This window comes from Mchenga conophoros, linkage group LG12 (assembly GCF_057382185.1).
Source record: "Mchenga conophoros isolate Kocher_MC1m ecotype Shallow Benthic linkage group LG12, M_conophoros_male_GT1.1, whole genome shotgun sequence".
In the NCBI taxonomy this organism is placed as follows: Eukaryota; Metazoa; Chordata; class Actinopteri; order Cichliformes; family Cichlidae; genus Mchenga; species Mchenga conophoros.
The window spans coordinates 14,631,245-14,646,540 of NC_140537.1; the positions used below are offsets into that span (position 1 = coordinate 14,631,245).

Below are 15,296 nucleotides of genomic sequence, written 5' to 3' on the forward strand. Positions count from 1 at the left end.
TATGTTAGGCACCAACATGAAAATTTAGTAAAGATGCACAAAACTCCATTTGACGTAAAACAGTTCACTCAGTGTGTAACTGTTCACCATAAAATATGTGAAAAAAACCCCCCAGGTCTAATTATTTATTAGTTATTGGCCTTAAAAATAACCAAATTTCAGACTATTCTTTATTTTAAACTATAGTTCTGTTCTTTGTCTTAAAACTAACAAGTTCTTCAATTTACCGTATTGGCCAAAAGTCTTGAGCCACCTTTGATTTCTTTGTATTTTACTTGCAAAAAGCCACTGTATTTATTTATTTATTTATTGTAATTTAAAAAACTGTCTTGAGCAATAGCTCTCGAGAGTTAATCAACAGTTTGATTGGCATAAAATATATATTTTCTTGCACCAACAAGCTGATTCCCAAAGAGCTATTAGCCCAAAATCTGGAACATCACAGCATGGTGTGCAGCATTTCCTTAAAAATTTTAAGCAAGCTGAACAAGTAGAGGATTAAAAAAGAAGAACTGGGCTGAAAATCAGTGTCAACAGGTCTTGTCATTCATATGTAGGGGATAGTTTGAGGCTAAATTTCAGCCAGTGATGTTTGGGATTTTTGTTGAAACTGATGGAATTATGAACACAGAAAAGTACATTCAGAATTTGATCAAACATGTAATACCATCTGAAAAGGATTTTGAATGACAGTGGCTTCATTTTTCAACATGACTGATGCCAAACACACTGCCAGTGTAGTAAAAACAGCATGAAGAACTATTTTAGATTACTCAAGCTTGTCTAAGAGAGTTATGTTAGAGAATAAATGTGGGCATACCAAATATTGATTACCAAGTGCGCTACAATTGTAAAAAGTCTCTTTATACCTTATATACTGCATCTCCATGTCTTTTTTTCAATGTTTCAATAAATCGCTCCATTTATTTCCTATTTTCTTAGCAAACGATAAAGAAATGGGTAGCTCAACACTTTTTCACCTTACTGCAACTTTTAATTTATACTCAAAACTGAGCAAGATTCAAACTCCAAGCTTTTAAGAAATCAAGAATGCAAAAATGTTTAGTTAGGACAACACAGCAATGGTAGTTTTTACAACAGCTAACACGAATATTTCTTTTTGAGTGAAAAGGATTAAAAACTTTTTAAAGGCCTAAAGCTTCTCTGTGAAGGATTGTTACACCATCTGTTGGTGAGGAATTGCACATAATGAATTAATTACTTAAAAGTCCTATTTTAGTTTCAGTCTTTATGAGAATATATCTAAGCCACAGATCTGATTGGAAAAAAAAGAATCTAAAAAGTAGCCTTCGTGATGCGATTGTTAAGTTAATTTGCTCATGTGAAGAGTGCAACGTCAAAGCTTTATATTTATTTCCTCATAGTCCACACTAATAAGTGAAAATTTACCCATATGTTCATATAATAATTTCAAGCCCTAGATTTAAAAATGTAACATAATATCTCAATGCTACACTGCACTGATACTAAAACAAGTATTAGAAAAATGTGTTACAACTTCATCTGCAAGGCTTTTGGATTCATGCATCCAATAAACAAAAATCGATATTTGATGATTGCAAACAAAAACTGTGTGAACTTCATCATCAACGCCATCTCTGGAAAACAGGGAATAATATTGTTACACAGGTAAACCCAGCTTCGCCACCTGATTGTGTCTGACCTGATATAGGGGTGTTGCTTTTAAAATGACTAGCTACAGCTGTATTATTGAGTGTTAAGAAACATTTTTATTTGTGGTTATAGTTTATTGAGTTGTGACTGAGTGGGTTCAGATACAGGGTTATAGGGGTTAACCTAGGTAGGCCTCGCATGCAGTAATGGTTATATTTTTGTTGGCTTTTTAATGGGATATCTGATCAGCGCCTCACTGTCTATTATTACATTATTTACATGTCAGCATAACCTCAACAGTCAAATGGCAAATAAACAGTTCAAACCGATTTCCCAATCCACGTGGCCCTACACGGAAGTCCCAACAATATGACCTGAAGGGAGTGCCTCTGGTGACTGCACAAGGTGAATGCATATTTACCCTCCCCGGTCTACAGCAGAACTTTACCGGCCTCACCAAAAAAAAAAAAAAAAAAAAAAAAAAAAAACCCGACACATTTGATTTTAGTTCTACTATGTAAATGCCCCCCTAAAAATGTCCCAAGTAACACATTATTATCTGGATTTTTCTTCCCCCGTCTCCTGCAGATCTCCCTGCCTCTCTGTGCGCAGCAGCGCTCAGAAAATCCGCTATGGCAACAGGGGGAAAAAAGACAAGAAAAAAAAAAGAAAAAAGGAAAAGATTTGACAACATGGCGCACTTTCCTTGAGAAAAAAAGTTTCTCCTGAACAGCCACACAGCTCCGTTTTTCAGCCTTTCCTCGCACTTTGTCAACTCTTTCGCTGCAACGTGGACTTTTTTGGCGACGCTTGGAAGAGTTCTCGTTGCGTAAACAGTCACAAAGTCAACAAAGAGTGTGATGGGATGAGAGCGATAACCCGTCGCAGGCAAACGGGATGGAGAAGCAAGCGACTCTGAAAGAAAAGGTAAATTATATGTATTAAAAAAAAACCTAAAACGACTCTTTCGTAGGTTGTCATGCCAGCTGTCATTTTCCAACTTGTTGGTATTTTATTGCCCCCGGATTACTTTTTTACTCCGCGTCCTGGACAGGAAATACCAAATGACCATTCTGTGAAAACCTCGTAAAAGACCTCTATCGATTTTCCAGTCATGCATACAGCACTGTTCTGCACACTGGATGTGTGGGCTGTCCCAGTGCACATAATAACCAGCGTAAATCTGATTTGAATATCGCTCGATTCCAACATTAACTTGGAGCATATTTATTTAGTTTTTGCACGAACAGAAGACTTTACAGTGGCAGAGAGTTTCTGTGTATTAACGAGAGCAAATCCACACAGTTCCTCCAGGAGAACTGTGACCATCCTGCAGTCTGGACTACATTACAGTAGGAGAGATAAGTTGCTTTCCCTATCTCTGTCTCCTTATGATTACGTTGTTAGGGTGTCCTCTGTATTGATGTAGGCTTTCATTATCTCTCACTCTCCACCCTTCCTGCCCAGTGCTGCCCACATGCAGTGGGCAGCCCCCCCTCTGTATGTTGTAGCAGATTAGACAGCAGAGAGCGGACTTTTCTGTCAAAACCTGCATTCTCTTGGGCCTTGGAAGCACTAATCCATAATAGATGCCTCTCCTGCCTCTCCTTTGGGAGCAAACCTTTGAATGTCAGGCTTGGCGATAGTGTTGGTTGTGTTGCAGATGTCACAAACTCAGCCTGTTTGTGTGTTTCTGAAAGGTGAGCTATGGTTTATATGTATTTATATACACACACACAAAAAGAAAGACAAAGAAGAAGAAAAAATCTTTAAAAACCTCCAGAGGTTTACCGTACACGGATTTATCAAACCTCAGGTGCTGAATTTGCTCTTAGAGGTGCAATAGAAAAACGAGATGCCCCCCCCCCACACACACACATATAAAACCATGATCTTTTCTCTGTTGTCATGTGATACAAAAGGTTATTTAACGGTTGTCATAGAAGCACTCTTTTTTTTCTGCTGCTTCTACTCCCTGGGCCTCTGGAAGTAATTACCAAGCCAGCCCTATCCCAGAATTCAGTCCGAGGAGGTGTGGTGAGAAAGAGGTATAATGGTAGCAAGCCCAAAAGCCAGGCAGCCCGAGATGAATTTCATGATTCAGTAATACTCAGCCAGCCGTCCCTGTTAAACGGACACGACGCTCTCCTACTTACTGTAATCAATCAGATGCTTACCGGTTTGTTGCAGTTAGTAAGATCTGAGTCAGTACAGTTGGTCTTCCTGCTGTTTTAGTGCAAGAGTGGAAAATAAAGAGGGACAGGGAGAAAGCCTTGCACTAACACATATATTATATTTGCTGTGGTAGGAAATTTTGCAGTGCAGTGAAGACGTCTTTATTAGGCTGAACGTCACAGTGATGTTGTTCTTTAAACCGCTATGTGTAACGCTGTAATAAAAAAGTGTGAAAGAAGAACAGCTGTGGACTCTGGGAAGTTGAAGATAAAAGGTTACTTGGTAATGAGCGACATCATGACAAACTGTGCTTTCATTTAAAGTTAACACATGTGCAGAAATAATTAAAGTTTGCAGCTAAAGACAGAAAATGTTGTCTGCAATGGTTTTGCACAGCTCTGATTGTTTTATACAACCTTTATTTAAACTGTAAAAACAACAGATGCCTTATAAAGTGTTTTACTTTGGCCCTCATGCTGTGTCAACTTTTGACTTGAGTCATATTGCAGCAACACATCTGCAAGAGTTGAAGCTGCACTATTTACATACTACCAGGATCACAACCTCGCAACACATGACACAGCAGGAAGAATCACAGACAGCAGTTTCTCCAGAGGCCATATCGCTAAGCTAGCATGCACAAAAATGAGGCTCCGAGCCTCACTTGCAATTCAGCTGGCAGTAATGTTCTAAATTGCACCCGTGTCCTGATGTGACACGTCAAAATATCTGCCGTGAAAAGGGCTTATTGAGCTCAAATACCACAGCACATGCATTTTATTTTGGCACACAGGAGTTTGGCATAGACTCTGGGTCATGCACTCTTTCAAAAACACCCTGCTTCATATTCATTTCATTCATTAACGGTCCCTTGTGCTTCAGGTGCATGTTCTCAGTGCTGCAGTGGTAGCAGTGGGCAGCAGACATTTTTGGCATGTTGCAGAAGCAAAAGCACAGGTGTAATTGATCACAATAAAAATGACTGTGTTCCATTTAAATGAGCCACTTCCAAGGTCCTTTTAGTGTGCGTGTTGGCTCACTGTCGTGGCCTTGCAGGACACTTAATGGAACTGAGCCATCATTAATGAAATTTGCTTCACTTGTGTTTTTCCGACTATGACAGCTTAAAATATCGGCCTTGGAAAAACACTCACCGAGGTCTCTGCTTAATGGAATTCCTCTTGGTTAAGTGTTGTGGGTTTTTTTTTCAGTCAGACTGATCAAAGCTCTCCGGCTGCTCCCTGTCCTTTTCTCCAGTTTTCAATCTTCGGTTCTCGGACAGCGGGCAGACCTATCCGGTGCGTTGGAGACGACGGGGCCAGGTACGGTCTGAGCAAAGCTGAGTTCATGGAGAAAGTGCAGCAGAGCAATGAGGCGTGTCAGCGAGGTGACTTTCAGGCAGCCGTTCATTTGTACAGTGATGCACTGCAGGTCGACTCACAGAACTGCATCCTGTACAGTAACCGTTCAGCGGCTTTTCTCAAATTGGGCCAACACCAAGCAGCTCTGGAAGATGCTGAGAAAGCTTGTGAGCTTAATCCCAAGTGGCCAAAGGTAAGTGCACCTCAACAGCCTAAAAAGCTGTGGATTCTCAGAACGAGGGGCTTTTTAAATTTTATTTATTGCAAAATAAAACAACATAAGAAGTGAACTAAACAACTGTTCACGCTACATCTCCCATTTTATGTTTTTTAATAGAAATCATTGACTAGCGCACAAATAGAGTGTCATCGCCACGAATGTCAAAGGTTAAATCTAAACTGGGTTATCTAAGCGGCACAGATTGAAATGTGTCACGTGCCAAATGTGCTTCTTAAAAAACATCTTTTTATAAAAACTGCTGGCAGCAGAGGCAGCTTTTTCAGCGCAGCTGGTAATGAAGTAGCCACATAGTTATATTTTCATTGCATTGCTGTCTTTGCTCACATAAATGAGATCATTTATCTTTAGTTTAAAGTGTATCAAATCCCCATCACGTTTCCACTCCTTCAGTTTCAACCTTGTGGCTTCTGATCAATACAAACTTTTCTGGGGTCTTGTCTTTGATCTTGTCCAAGCCACGTGGACTAACCTGCGATAGATTTCACATTACTCAGCCACAGAGATCACTAGCAGACCAATTCCTCTCAGTGATAGAAATGCATCGATTTCGTGATTTAGCACGCAGAGATACTTTTGTCTCTCCAGCGAGAGATTGATGATAATGTGGTAGAGTGGTATTGATGATAATTTGTCGCTACCAATGATGCATCAGCGGCCACCTCTTCTTTGATCTGAGGTTGTGCGTCTTCGTTTGCTCAGGTAGGTTTCCTCCTCTGTGAAAGTGTGTCATTGCAGTGAGAGCTGACACTGTCACTTCTTATTATGTCGGTAACGTGTGCGTCCTGTCCCATTGTCTGTGGACTTTGAGTACAGCCTTAAACACACCTATTGTTTACTGTAGCTTTTTATACTTCTGTTGTTGTGATCGTGTGCTCCGGCTAGTCCGATATATTTCACTTGATATTATAAATTTCTGTAACAGTAGTCTTGACTTTATGGTGTCACTTTTCTCTCTTGCATCTCGTACAGTGGGAGAAATTTCACAGAACCTCTGAGGCCTTTGAGACCAAACTATAATTGAAAATCACTGCCAAAATCGTTCGCCTCCTTTTTACACGCTATCCAAGTACAATGAACTCTTTGTGGTCTGACTTGGGGGATGGTTCGCTTAATCTGTGTAGCTCTGCTCAGCCTGGATTTACTGCCATTTGACAGTTTTCACTCTCGTGCCCGGGCTTTTGTTCATCGTGATGTTGATGTATAATTTGACCCCTGTGTCTTAGTTTGCAACAGGAAACAAAGGGATTTATGTCAATGTATTAAAAATTACACAATATTGCTTTGCAGAAATTAAATCTCTCGACTCACCACTAGGGGGCAGTCTCGTCAAACCGGAATAGATTTTCAAGGGGTTTTTTTTATGTGCAGAACAAAACAGCAGCCACTTTAATTTCCTTGATGCTTTTTTTCTGTCCTCTGAATTAGTGTGTTTAATAAAAGATTAAGGTAGAGCATTTGTGAAAGCAAACTTTCCTGCATGAAAAATGTATAGGTTGATGTTTTGATACATTAAAAAAGAATTTAGCCTCTTTTACTCACGTTTTTTTAATCCACTCTGCTGATTATGAATGAATAGTTGTACAAATTACAACTCATGATTCAAAGAAAAGATTCGTAATATCTGCCTTGACACTCATGGTGTTGGCCTCTGGGAAAGAAGGGCTTGGTGGAGTGCAGTCTATCTGCTGTGGCTCGATGTTTGATGAAAGAACAGGGATTAAATCACAGGAGTGTGCTGGCATTCAGATCCTGTGTGAGTACATAATATCATCAATCATACCTCCCTATGACTGCACTTCTGCACTGGCCCATCAAACGGTGACAGGCGTGGTTTTGCTGCCCCGAGCCCCGCGCTGCAGCCCACCCTCCTGAAGCCCACAGCCAGCCTGTGAAGGAGCTCCCTGTCTAATCTGTCAGCTTTCCTTGCTGTAACTGCCAGAAAACACATTCTGAAAGAAGAAAGAAAATGTGGGGTTTAATGGCCCAAGACAGCTTTAGGCCCTTTGTACCTCTCCCTCTTACTGAATATAAAAAGCTTAAATGAGAACAAAATAGGGTGCCATTTCGTAGACACGGGGCTCACGCGTTGTGTCTGCGCACATTTTTAATCTGCAGCCAGTGATGGAGGGAAACTGCGGCGTACAATGGCGTGTCTTTTGCTGTGCATTATTGATATGGAAGAACAAAGGGAATGATAGTCTTGCAAACTTTTTGATCGACACGCCGAGTGTGTGGCATCACCGTAAGATGGCAAACCTTTCGGCATCTGCTCGCAGTGAGCGTTTTGTGATCCTTTTCTGCGCCTCAAGTGTCTTTTCGCGACTGAGAGGACAATGCTCTTTTCTAGATGGAAATCCGTTGCTGCTCTTCTCCTCCATCTGCTCTCCCCCTCTCAGCACTGCTGTTCCAGTGACATGTTAAACAAACAGGCCTTTCTGTCATCACTCCTATTCTCCTACTTGAGCGCTGACAGGAGAGTTCCTGGGGACCCAGAAGACAACTGGCACCGCAGTATCAGGGGAAACATCTCTATCATTTGCATATCTTCTGATTACAGGTTATGATGGCACTTGTCATGGGTATTCCGTCTCTTCAAATCTTTATTGCCAAAGTTGCAGATTACACCCACTCATAATGGTGGTGAAAAACCATCAAGCCTCATTTTTCACACAAGGCTGCCACACTTCTTCTTTTTTTTTTTTTTTAAACACATTTATTTCAATCCATTTTTCTTCTTCAGCAGCTTAAAATGTCCATTTATGTCCCAATAGAGAGGCCTTGGGTTTAACTGAGACAATGAGTGTTTGCAATGGAAAAGGTCATGGTGTGTGGAGTGCTGAAAGGGGACTTTAATTACAGCAGCACCATATCCAGTAAATGCGTAAGGAGTGGATGCTGACACCCTGATGGAGCATAAAGCTTCTGTTTCCTGCGGCGTTGGGTGATGACACGGGAGTTTGCTGTCACAGGAAGAAAGGCATTGTGTGTGTGTGCGTATGATTTGAAGACCTCATCTTTTGCCACTCTCAGCGGTGCTCTACTTTTCATGTGGATGAAAACCACTGGGGTGTAATGCTTCCCTGTTGGTATGACTGTCCGTTAAAGCAGCTCTCATCTAATCTCGGTGTGTGTACAGAATAAAGAAACTAGCTTTTGATATCACGGGGAGAGTTGTCACAGCTCTCGTGCTTTTCTTTGTGCTTTCATTCACACCACCTGTAATGTGGATTTAATTGCATCTTGGTTACTGGTTCTGTTATTTTCATGCTGATTAATGGACTAAAGCTTCTGTAAGCTGGCAAAAGTCTTTTGAAATAATGTGTGAGTCTATGTTTGAAGAGCAGAGAAGGTTTTTGTCATAGTGCAGGAAGATTACAATATGGTATGCGTGGATTCATTAAAGAAACTCAGTTTGTCTACATTTGAATGCCGTTCTGCTCAGTAGCCTTTTTGGGGTCTCACTGGCTGGATGACTCAATCAGTCAGTTTGCGTGTTATCCACACTGAATTATGTCAACAAGGAGTTTTTGGATGGCCTTCTGGTTTCAGTGGAAATGACTGGTTTGTCAGCACTATCATAATGTTGGTGATTGTGGCTTTGAGTGACATTTCTCTGCTGTCGAATGGCTCTGCATGAGATTTGGCACTGCCCTCTGTAGGATGGAATATAATATTTTCGGTGACTTTTTCCTTAGCTGTAAATACTTATTTGGTTAAAGCATTTAGGTTCATGGATACATGCCTTAAAAAAAGTTAATGATACACCATCAGCTCAGGATCAGTTGCCGATTTATTGGCCAGGCATCGGAACCCGCCTTGTTTTGACTGATAAGATGAGATTCGCTGATGCCAGTGGCCGGTGTTTATCTGTTGTGCCACATCAATTTTGGACTTGTTAAATGTTCAAAGACTGTGTGAAGAAGAGCTGAAAGTCATTAAAGCTGTTCAATTATTTTCTATGATGGAGCTTCTCTGGTACAAACAGGGAAATAAACAACAAGAACATCATAAACAAAACTGGCATCTTTGGCTGCGTGTATCTGTATGGATTCTTAGTTATTAAAACATGGACAAACAAGCATGGAAATGCAGTATATAAGAGAAAAACAGACTTGGTGCAATTATAAAGACCTTGAAAATCTGTATTTGCTATGACCACCTTTATTCTTCAACACAGCCTGAAGTCTCTTAGGCAAACTTTTGTGTTATTTGTCTTGTAGTCATCTCCAGGCTTCTTGAAGGACACTGAATGTAAGTTTTGGGCTCTTTGAGAACCATCTTGGTGCAAAATAGTATTTATTCCTGTCAAACTGTGTTATCTTTGGCTTTTTTCAAAGATTCAACAAATAAAAATATGAACAAACGATGTTTTTTTGCAACATGCTGCTAGTAACAAAATGCCCAAAGATTCAAATTAAAATTGATCCTTTGCTAAGTTGCTGTTGTTGTTGTTGTTATGTGTAAACACAACACTTTTCACCCCCTGAGTTAGATGCATTTTTAATGCTTAAATGATTCATAAACAACGACAAAAACATGCCTCTGATAAGGGTCGGCTACAGGGACTGAACCGAAAATGAGTCAATATGTAAAGAAGCCAACGTCCCGAGAAAAGATGAAAGATCTTTAGAAAGCCCGAAGAATAAAATCATAGAAAAGTCGGGCTCCTTGGAATCAAAATATAAAGAAATGAGGGTTCACTCAAGACCTTTGATCAATACTTTAAAATATCAAAAACCTAAAAATGCAATTAGGATATGCCGTTATTTTAAGATAATTAATATAAGTGTATTGCACAGGTGAGTTTGCTCATATACTGTACTGGATCACCCCACAAACTGCCTGCAAAATGTAAGTAGAAGAATGAAATGTAAAAATAAATGCTAAATTCTGATCTTCACTCGGATGCCACGCTTTGTGTGAATTAATATTAATAATATCCTTTGATGCATATTTATGGTTAGCGTGAGCTGGTTTGATTTGAAGAAACAGAGGACATCAACCTGCATACCTTCCCAAAGTTATGAATAAATAATTATACGATATGAATGCCTCTAGTTAGTCCTGAGAATACCAGTAGACAGCAGAGACTCATTATACTGTGCACCATGTTGTCAGATTATTGAGTTATAGAGAAACATGGGGCAGATGATCTCATCTAAAGCAGCATATCTGTTAGAAGATCCCGCTGCAGTGACGAGGCACACTTCATGATTGTAACTGTTTGATTTAATTAGTGCGAATTTTCAGAGGTTGCAGAAAGAGCTCCGACATTTATAATTGAATACGGGGTAAGAATGAAGGAGGAATTTCATATCTACTGAAAAGTCAGGAAAAATGTCCAAAAATGTTAGAAAAAGTTCGAATGAGCGTGTTAGAGGTTTTATGACTTCATGCCACTGTTGTGTTGTTTTTTTTTTTTTGTTTTTGTTTTTGGAATAGGCGTTGGTAATCTTCAATTGTATCACAGTATGCGCAATTTCCCCGCTGCCTCTCATCATCAGGAGGTGCAATCAGGTTACAAAAAAGGGAAAAAGAGAAATCTTCCAGCCAGCTTCCTCTCTCCCACTCTTATTTTCCACTTACCATGGAGAGAGTAGCGCTATGAACCACTAATAAGAGGGTTCCGTTTCGCTTCTACCCAGCCGAGGGTTGACCTAATGAACAAATCAAATGAATGGCATATAATTATAGGCCAGGGAGGCCGGGACGGACAGAGGGTTGGCGCTAGTGGGCACAAACCTGAAATTATTTGTCTGGAAAATCTGTGAAATAAGCGGGAGCAGTTAAATTCTGACTTTTTCCTTTAGAAGGCCGCTGCGGCTAAGCAGTACAGCACATATGCACCGTGATGGAGGGAAAGTGACCACACACACAAACACACACACACATGTCGGCTGTTTTAATTTCAGCAGCACGTCCTTGGCAGCTGTGTCATTCTTTACGCAGATGAGCTGGAACTTGTACTTACTTACGCGACTGTGTTGCTCCCTCTTACGTGGTATCCACAACACTGTTGCTTCATTGCTACTCATTTTACAAAAAGATGCTTCTTTCTCAAGTCAGCCCATCTTCTTTCCCATGAGCTACTATTTAGTAAGTATGCAACAAAATTTGCTTGAGCTATGACATTGTTATGAATCTGATGGATGCTACTTGCATCCCAAATCTCATTCTCCTCTTTCAGGCTGACAACTCGCTCAAAATTGAACGCATAAACATCGAGCACATCCTGTTAGAACCAGCTCACATCCTCCGTCTGCAGCTTTGTCACGACACGTAAATTAGATCTGTAATATGAGTGATAGAAGATATATCCAGGCTTGCTCATATGCTTATTTGATAGTTGATGTTCTGTTTAGCAGCTTTTTCCTCCCCCCCCCCCCCCCCCCCCTTTTTTTTTTTTAATTTACAGTTTGTCAGAGTCTTTCCAAATCCTGCTTAGCTGGGTTGCCGTGATGGTGGCCAAGTGGTTTTCCTCTCTGCCACCCAGGCTCCACACCAAATTGTAGTGTTTAGTAAAATTTAATCTGCTTTAAAGAAACACCAGCTGTTTAAAAAAAAAAAAGGAGGAAATTTAGCATATCTCGTGTGTGTTCTTTATACTAACCACAGGATCTGTACACTATATATCATTATCGCTGGAACTTGCAAAGTTCACAAAGGCAGGCTTTTAGTTTTCAGTGGAGCTTTTCAGGGTGATGTAATTTAGTTTGATATGTGGGTGATGATGACCTCCCTCTCACCCCACAGCTGCCTGTCTCCACACTGTCCAGGGGGCAGAGATGAGTCAGAGCTGGGAGCTGATTTCACTCTGATGATAATCTGCCGGGCCCTATCGACACACCATCAGCACCTACTAACTGCTTTACAGAAATGTCATTTTCACAAATTTCGAGTGTACTCTCTGTGGGTTTTATTCTTTTGGATTTGCTCAGAGCTTTTAATTCAACTCAGTTTTATTTATATAACAGAAATTCACAACAATAGTTGCCTCAGTATGGTTTATATTGTAAAGTAAAGACCCTACAATGTCAGGAAAAACACCCCAATAAATGCATGACCTCCTTTTTCATTTTCAGCATCACTCTGAGACAGGATGTTCCTAATTTTAGAGCTATTGGGTAAATGAATGAAAGGAGTCCTACATATCATGTGCATGCTGAAGGACATATCCTAATCAAGAATGAGTCAAAGATTCCTCACAGTTTTACTGGAGACCTAGGTAGTGCCATTTAAATACATTTCTAGGACTGTAACCTCAGTTTTGACTGGATTTAGAGGTAAATTATAGGTAATCCAGGTCTTTACAACACATGCCTGCAGTTTTAATTAACTCATCTTGCTTAATAAATAAATAAAGCTGGGTGTCATCTGCATAGTAATGGAAATGTATGCAGTGTTTTCTAATAATAATTCCTAAGGGAAGCTTGTATAATGTATAATGTATAATGTCCCAGCACAGAACCCTGTGGAACGCCATAACTAACTTTAGTGTGTGAAGAAGACTCCCCATTTACATGAACAATATGAACAACAGCATCCTCTAACCTCTGTAATAAAATACTGCGGTCGACAGTATTTAATGCTGCACTGAGGTCTAGCAACACAAGAAGAAGGATGAGTCCACCGTTTGAGGCCTTAAGCAGATCATTTGTAACCTTTCCTTACACTGTTTTTGTACTGCGATGAGCTCTGAAATCTTCAAATAAACGATGCCTCCTCAGATGATCAGTTAGCTGCTTTACTGCTACTCTTTCAAGAATTCTTGAGATAAAAGGAAGGTTAGAAATTATTCAATGATTAGTTAATACAGCTGGATCAAGTAAGACCGTTTAAAGTAATGGTTTAATTCCAGCCACCTTTGATACACAGCTTTATACAGGACTTCATTTTTATAGAGTAATGAACATTTTTTCCAGGCCAAAGGAAGCTCTTCTAAATGAGTGCAATGCCATTTCCTCTTCAGCCTACGTGTTATCTTCTTTAAGATGCTCATTTATACTATTGAGTCAAGCACGGCTGATTTGTCTTGTTTCTTTAGAAGGCCACAGAGTCGTACGCAGTGAGGATGTAACACTATGAAGAAAATAATCGACCTCTGTGGGAGTAGAATTCATGTAGCTGGTCTTCTCTTTGCTGGCCACAGTGTGTGTTTTAGTTTAACAAAAATCTTTCTTTGTCGTTAACCATTTTGCAGATAAGCTATTTGAAAATTAAAAGCAGCGGTTTCTTTGTCCCAAAGGAAATACAGCATGTCAGCCTAGGTAAGCTCCTCAAATAAGAAACTTTCAATCATGTTAAAGATTTTCTGCGCCCTCAGAATGCTTTTTCACCTCCGAATGCACAAATTGATTACCAGCTTAATAGCTTTTCGCCTGCTATTACATGGGAAGAAATGTCAAAAGAGCCAGAGAAAACCAGCTCGTTGCCATGCTCGTGGCATACCAGTCTGCACCTGATAGTGGATCAGCTTTACAACACTGAGGAAATGAGAAAAACAATTGCACCCTGCTCCTGGCGCACAACCCCTAGGGTTGCACGGATGCTCTTTTTTTTTCTCGCAGGGATTCGTCTCATAAGCAGCTGCATATTGTAGTACGCTGGCCCCTCCTACTTGGAAGCTAAGCAAGGCTCAGGCCTCAAGACCTGGATGTCTCCAGAATTAGCTCAGCCTGTCTCTGCTGCAGGGAGGAAGCGCTCCCATTGGGGAAATGGGGTAGAGCAGAGAGCAACCTGCAAGCAGCCCATTACACCGCATAAGCATGGCAAGATGAATAGCAGAGCTGAGAGGCTTCCTGGTCCTCTTGCCTTCACTTCTGAACTTTAGGTGACTGAAACACTCGTTTTTTTTCTCTTGTGTCAGATCCAGCAGAAAAAAGAAGAAAAAAACCGTCTTTCTGCTCATGCATAACATCACTAAAGCATTGTGTTATAGTACACTGCCTGGGTTTGGGTTGTACTTACATCCTAGTGGAAACTAATCCTCGTCTAGCCTGCGGTCTGTTTCATGGAGCACCTTTTCGTGATGTAACGTCCTTCCATGAGTCATACGCCCTGTTTCCTCCCAGTGAAATAAATGGGCAGGGATAAAGGTGCAACTAATGTTGTTCTCAGGTGGCAGACTGGCCTTTTTGGAAAGACGTACTGCAGTGGTGTGAGAAAGTCAGCACCAAAATAGTGCTTACATGAAAGTAATGAATCATGTGTACATTTAGGTGTGTGTCAGACTTGTCCTGAAAGACTTCTCTGTTCAGTTTATTGCAGAAACTTTGCCATTATCCAGTTAGCTTGCTGTTTCTTATTCTAATAAGAAACGGAACACTTTAGGAACACTTTAATGTAATATAATGTTTCTTTTTTTATATACCTGTAATTACAAAAACCATAGGGAATTGCATTATTGTTTACACTTGCTGAAATAAGGCACCCAAATGCATTCTGAATATTATTTGAGAAATGCTCCACTCAAATTGTATCTCCCACTCACCCCTGCGGGCTTAAAAGATGTCTGTAAATAGTTCCCAGTTTTCTCACTGATGGATAACAGCGACTGGCGAACAGCAGCCGGGGAGGCGATGCTTTTACGAGATGAGCGTCTCTCCTCGGCGTTTCTATCGGTCACAACTGCAAAAGGCATCTTTATATTAAGTGGGAGAGTTAAAAATAAAAAAAGGCATCCCTCCTCGTTATTGCAAATAGGAACAGGCAGCATTACTCTGCACAATACAGCGCTGTAAAATGCCAGCTAATACAAAAGCAATATGTCTCTTCACATCTGTCACCGTTTCATTAAGAAGCAATCACTTAATGTATCGCTAAAAAACAAAGTCCTATTTGTTTGCATTGCTCATCTGGAACTGCGACATGAAATCTAATCAGCC

General features: G+C 40.4%; 1 protein-coding gene across 2 annotated transcripts in view; it reads left to right on the plus strand.

Annotated features, from left to right (window-relative positions):
* Positions 1–2,246: 2,246 nt before the first annotated feature.
* LOC146562296 (tetratricopeptide repeat protein 28-like) overlaps positions 2,247–15,296 on the plus strand; it is a 196,806-nt gene continuing 183,756 nt past the window's right edge. For both annotated transcript variants that reach the window (XM_085293926.1, XM_085293927.1), the window contains exons 1-2: positions 2,247–2,562; positions 5,068–5,364. In XM_085293926.1, coding sequence (XP_085150052.1) covers positions 2,533–2,562; positions 5,068–5,364 — 327 coding nt within the window. In that variant the 5' untranslated portion in view covers positions 2,247–2,532. The remainder of the gene's footprint in view (positions 2,563–5,067; positions 5,365–15,296) is intronic.